Source organism: Oreochromis niloticus, linkage group LG20 (assembly GCF_001858045.2).
Source record: "Oreochromis niloticus isolate F11D_XX linkage group LG20, O_niloticus_UMD_NMBU, whole genome shotgun sequence".
NCBI lineage: Eukaryota > Metazoa > Chordata > Actinopteri > Cichliformes > Cichlidae > Oreochromis > Oreochromis niloticus.
In genome coordinates, this window is record NC_031984.2 from 16,642,800 (window position 1) to 16,648,799 (window position 6,000).

A 6,000-nucleotide genomic window follows, 5' to 3' on the forward strand; every position below is an offset into this window, starting at 1 on the left:
TGAGATGGATAACAAAATAAATGAACCACAATTCAGAAGGAAGCTGTGTGTGAAAAATTAAGTACACCACATGATTCGCCTATAGCAGCAATAGCTTGTAGTAATTGTTTTCTGTACGCCTTCATCAGTTTCTCATATTGTTGTGGAGGTATTTTGTCTCACTGTTCTTTACAGCTTTGCAGGCATTCATTTATGCACAGCTCTCTTAAGGTCCCACCAGAGCATATCACTCAGGCTGATGTCTGTACTTTGACAAGTCCATTGCAACATTTATTTATTTTCTTTTTCAGCTATTAGATTTGCTGCTTTGCTGTTCTGTTGCATGACCCAGTTTCAGCCAAGCTTTAGCTGTAGACAGAAGGCCTCACTCTAGAATACTTATGGTTCATGGTTGACTCAATGACTGCAAGGTGCCCAGTTCCTGTGGCTGCAAAACAAACCCAAATCATCACCTCTCCACCACCGTGCTTGACAACTGGCATGAGGTGTTTGTGCTGACATGCTGCGTTTAGTTTTCACTAGTGGTGGTGCTTTGCATTATCTCCAGTTTGGTCTTACCTGTTCAAATAACATTAGCCTGGAAGTCTCGTGATGTGCTCAGATTAATTTTTGCCTAAGCGGTGCTGTCAGTCAAGTTCTTTTTATTAAGAAGAGGCTTCCAAACAAGCCATACTTGTTCCATCTTGTTCTTTTTTTACTGTCAGGAACTTTAACACTTAAGATGCTAACTGAGGCCAGTACAGTCTGCCATGTAGCTTTTAGGCCTTTTGCAGTTTTGTGAGGATTGCAAGGTCTACAATGAATTTGTTAGGACAGCCACACTTAAAGACTGATGGACTTCAAATTGTTTGGAAAAGGCCTCATATACTTTCCTGATGTCTTTGCCATTGCGTTAACACACAACTGAATTCCCCAGAGCAGCAAATTCCCAAAACGTCACACTCGCTGATGATCAATTTCAGACTCACAAACAGCTAAGGCCATTCAGACTGCAAACCACCACCATGTCTTCCATACACACACCTGCCCACCAACCCACTAATCTGAGCCATGGTCTAAGTAGCACCTCATCCTTCAGGCTACTTACATACAGAGTATATAAACGGACCAAGTCCTTTGTAATTTGTCCTTTTAATGTGTGACTTCATCTTGCTTTGTTATTTATTACTGTTGTCCTATTGTCTATTTATATTTCCTGCACAGTTTTGTTGTACATGTACAATGACGATAAAGGCGTATTCTATTCTATTCCAATCAAGTGCCTCTGATTGGCAGCATTAGTCCTTCACACGCATATTTCAGTGTCTCCAACCAGAGCTGGTAAACATAACAGGGTCTGACTATGTTACAAGAACTAACATAGTTTTTTTTCTTTTTTCTTTTTCAAGCCAGGACACAAAACTCAAATAAATGTTTGAGGGTATAAAAACATTCATTCATAAAAATCTAGAAGCAGCTCAGAGTTCATCAAAGCTTGCCAGTGAACTCACTTTTCCATCTCCGTAGCTCTCTGATATTAAAATGAGTTGATGGTGCCTAATGACTCAAACATGATTTCGATTCATGTATATGTCACCTGCTATCTGTCACACACTTAACCAGGGGGTTGGAAAATGATTAGCATGATACTGCAGAGTTTTACTGAGGGTGCTGTGCAGGATGTGTTGCATCAGTCTCTTTGAAAACAAACTGTACACGCATGTAGTGACTAACAGAACTGGAGCAAACTTTTTCACTTAAAAAGACAGACTGTGAAGCCCAGGTATCCAAGCTGCATATTTATGACATGCTCAGAAGGCACGTCTGTCTACTGGCAATTATTCTGCAAGACCACATCCTGCTATGTCAAGCCACACATACATCATAGTGTGCTGTAGAGTAATATACAAGTGTGCAAGCCACAAATGAGTGCAGCCAATTATCTGATTGGACACATGGGGCAAAAACTGAAAGGCAAATCATGTGGAGTGGTGAAAAAAATGCACAAAATACACTTTAAGAGAGGATGGAACAAATGGGTCCACTTCTCAGCACTTTAAATTTAGAAGCATGCGAGACTGCTGTTTCCACAGTTAATGGACATCATTCTTTCATTGCCATTGATAAGGGGTAAATACACGGGGCCAAATCGTTCCTGAACGATTACACACTTCCAGTAAAAACCCTGGTATTCTATTTCTGAACATTAATGAGCAGCTCAGGCCAATTTCACCTCTCCAGGAGTATCAAATGGCAGCTATGAGCTCATGGGCGTATGAAACCCTTCACTAAGAAGATGATACTGATTTAACAAAAAAAAAAAAAAAGAAAAAAAAAGAGAAAAGAACAACACTAAGCCTACCCTCCTTTTTGTGTGGTGTGTGTGTGTGTGTGTGTATGCGTGCTCTTTTTGTTGCATCCGGAGCAGAGTGCAGCTGTGCACAAGGCATCCTGCTACCCAAGAGACAGATGACATTACGACTCACTAAAGGGCTGTGCGTCCTCAGTTAGACACGCTGCTTTGTTGAAGATTAACCTGAATGTCAGCTTCCTGGTACTATACAGAATATTCCTATTAAAAAGGAACAAAAGAGTGCAAGGAAACAGTGTTTCTTCTCTGCGTCGACCCTGGAACTATTTGTACCCAACACGTGATTTAATTTCTTCTTCCTCTGATATTCACACCTGCTTTTTCCAAAAGAAATAAATATTATATTGCGAGAAAATAGTCCCAAACGACTGAATGTTTAAGCTACTTGTCGTTCAGTAAAAAGCACTTTAAAGACTGATATTACGACATACAAGCGGGGTTGCATGTTTTATTTCTATCATACAACTTTAGCTATTAGACCGATTTATGCGCTTAAAAAGGAGCCACTTCAGTTTTGCTCCTATCATACTGATTCCAGCTTCTCCACATTTTATTCAGTGTCAAAACCTCTTCAACCAACCAATGTCCTCTTAAACTACCCATGTATTTGCTTAGTAACACTTTCATTTTTTAATCCTAGCACTACAACTTACATTTTTCACAACACAAAGGTTTTGCTGTCTTTAAAGGTTAATCAGTTGCCTTGGGTTGCATCAACATCAACTAAAATATTTTACAACCATAGATGCTAGTTACTTGACGCTTAAAGCACTTTTACCTGTAATGTTTTTTTGGTTTTTTTTTTAAATCCCACATCTACAATATCACAGCACCACCAGTCTCTTATTGATCAGTGACAATGTGAGGTTTCACTACGTCTGTGCTGTATGAATTCAATTATAAAACCCCATATATATGGGGTATTTAGATGTGACATCACGTCCTACTGACAATACCAACTGTCCAAGTGTTCACAATACCATCATGACGGCCAATCGTCCAAGTCTTTTGTGAGGCATTCAAGCACCTTGCAAAACACTGCACCCATCATATCTCTGACTGTATGCCAACCAACCAGTTCTGGCACATATACCTTCACATTTACAGCGCAACCAGTCATCAGGAGCGCTGATATTTGTATGAGCATGTTTGCACTGACAGAATACTCACTCTCGCCCTCTATTTTATCCGTGCCCCGAGTCCAGATAATAGTCCTGGTCTCCAGCTTTACTTGAAATGTCCTTCTCTCTGGCCGCTGGGACTTCTTAGAATAAAATAGTGTCAGTACTGTGCCCAGCTCCAGGTCTCGGTACAGGTTGTTCATCTCCGTGGCGTTGTCCATCCACGGCACAGGTCCGTTGGAAAAGAAGCCAGAGGTCCCAGCCATGTTCACTTCCCCTGTTTGTTATCCGTTTCCTTTCAGAACAATCTGCTCAGTCCAGGCTTAGACAGGGATACCTACAGCAGGAGAAGAAGGGAGGGGAAGCCCATGAAACAACAATTCCTCTGGGACTTCATGTGTGTCAGTGCTGCATGCACATTATAAGGCAGCAAAGAGTTTGATGCTGTCAAGAGCCATTCTTTAAACTGTAAATGTTTCTAACATCCAATCTTTATACATAAATACACACTGTAAATACGAACGTAGGCAGTAATAATGCTTTATAATAACCATTTATAAAATTATATTTCTAAAAACTCTTGTTTAATGTTCAGCCCCGGAGCCACAAATGACTCATGTCATACACGCACAAACATATGTATATATATTTTCTAATAATAACCTAGATATTTTACGTGGTACGTTTTGATTACAAACATTCAACTTCTCAGATCATTTTATCTTCCGTGCTTAGATGCTAAACAAAATAGTACAAAATATAACTATGTAGTTTTGCAGCACATAAATCCACCAAATTATGAAAATGTGGGCACAGAATATATTTCAAAACATACTTGTGACCTTTTTAACTTAAGTGTACAAGTACTGAGAGCAACGATTAGGCTACAACCTTTCAGTCCCATCAGAGAGAGTGCATTATTTATCATTAAGAGTGGTGTCAATAAATGAGAGCTGCATCTGAAACCCATCGTGCAACGAGAAATCAGGTTGCTGTAGATAAATACAACAGAAAGGAGCGAGGGGATTTAATGTGATTTAGACTGCTTTTTCAATTAAAAAAAGAAAATGACCAACAGGCCTGTAACTCCCTACAGGAAAACAAAGTTTCCTGTGAAAACATTTTTAGGAACACAACTGGTGGCGAATGGCAGAAGAGTGGGGTTAACGCTGTAACAAGAACCGTCTGGCTATTTTCACGGCGTGGAAACGGGGCCGGTGTGTGCTAGCATTTCGCTGGGCCAAAGCAACAAACATACCCTGCTAAACCCGTAAAAAGCTAAGGTAGCAGTAGCGGTTCTATTCATTCCTACTCCTCCTTTTCCTTTTCCGTGCGGAGAAAAATTAACTGGGAAAACAACACGTCGGAGAGGGGCTGCCGTGCTGGAACTACCTACCGCCGCAATCTCGGCCCGACCGCACATCTCCAACGGCTGGCTGCTCCTCTCTCCTCGCGTCTTTTCTCCTTCTTTTTTTTCCCACCCACACTCAGGTTTTCCGTAATTAAATCATCGCCGGGCTCTCATAAGGCGCTGCGGTCCGGACAACAACAATTCCCGTTTCCTCTTCTCCCCTCCGACCATCCATAGAGAGAGAGGCAGGCAGACACCGAAGCCCGTTGTAAGACTACGCAAGTTTGTCTGCTCTCGGATCCAGCCAACGCAGGCCCTCCACGGCCGTCAAGCTGCCCGGAGTCTGTCACAAGGCTTCCGCCGCGGCTTTTCATAATAAAAGAAGTACTCGCGTCGCGTAAAGAGGTTGAGAATGTAGTTAAAGAAAAATGATGAATTTCTCACGTGTAACATTAGATTCAACATCATTTTAATTAAACAAAGGTAAAAATATCACATAGCCTCTTTCAGTTGAAAAATAAATTAGCGCCCGTTTCTTACCTAGGGCGCCCTGATGTCCTTCTTTATGTGGGACAGCGCAGTTTCATTTATTCGTTTTTTGTTTTTGTTTTTTGTTATATTCCTTGCCCCACTGTCCCACATCTTGAGACAGCGTTCCACATTTTGACTGGTTCATGCACATCTCTGGCTTTTGCAAAAGAATACGAAGGCTTTTTAATATAGTCAGAAAAAGGTTATCCTAATGCCAGTTCAATTCACTTTCATTAATATAGTGCCAAATCACAAAAACAGTTGCCTCAAGGTGCTTTATTTTCTAAAGAAATGAATAATATAGAGAAAACCTCAACAATGACTCGATCTCTTTAAGAGCTAGCACTTAGCACAAACTGTGTTTAGTCTGCATTTATTTTATAGGGGTCTGATCACCCTATTCCAAACAGCTCTATGAAAAACAGACATAACACTTAACATAACATATCTTTCACATATTTAACATATCTATGTTTATTATCATTTAAAGTAGTTGTAGTTATTTCAAATAAACAGAGGCATCACCATGAGTGTTGGCAAGTGTGTGTACTTTTGGTTGTTTGTGTTCTGTTTATGCAGTTGCTTTATCATCTGTGAAGCATGTTGTAACACTGGTTTTAAACAAGAGGCAACATCCACAGCTGAAT

At 40.5% G+C, this 6,000-nt stretch overlaps 1 protein-coding gene across 1 annotated transcript in view; it reads right to left on the reverse strand.

Moving 5' to 3' along the window:
* Positions 1–5,161, reverse strand: part of plcg1 (phospholipase C, gamma 1) — a 29,173-nt gene extending 24,012 nt beyond the window's left edge. Inside the window, exons 1-2 of the mRNA XM_005448819.4 lie at positions 4,868–5,161; positions 3,521–3,808 (exon numbers count right to left, since the gene is read on the reverse strand). Coding sequence (XP_005448876.1) covers positions 3,521–3,737 — 217 coding nt within the window. The 5' untranslated portion in view covers positions 3,738–3,808; positions 4,868–5,161. The remainder of the gene's footprint in view (positions 1–3,520; positions 3,809–4,867) is intronic.
* Positions 5,162–6,000: the final 839 nt, after the last annotated feature.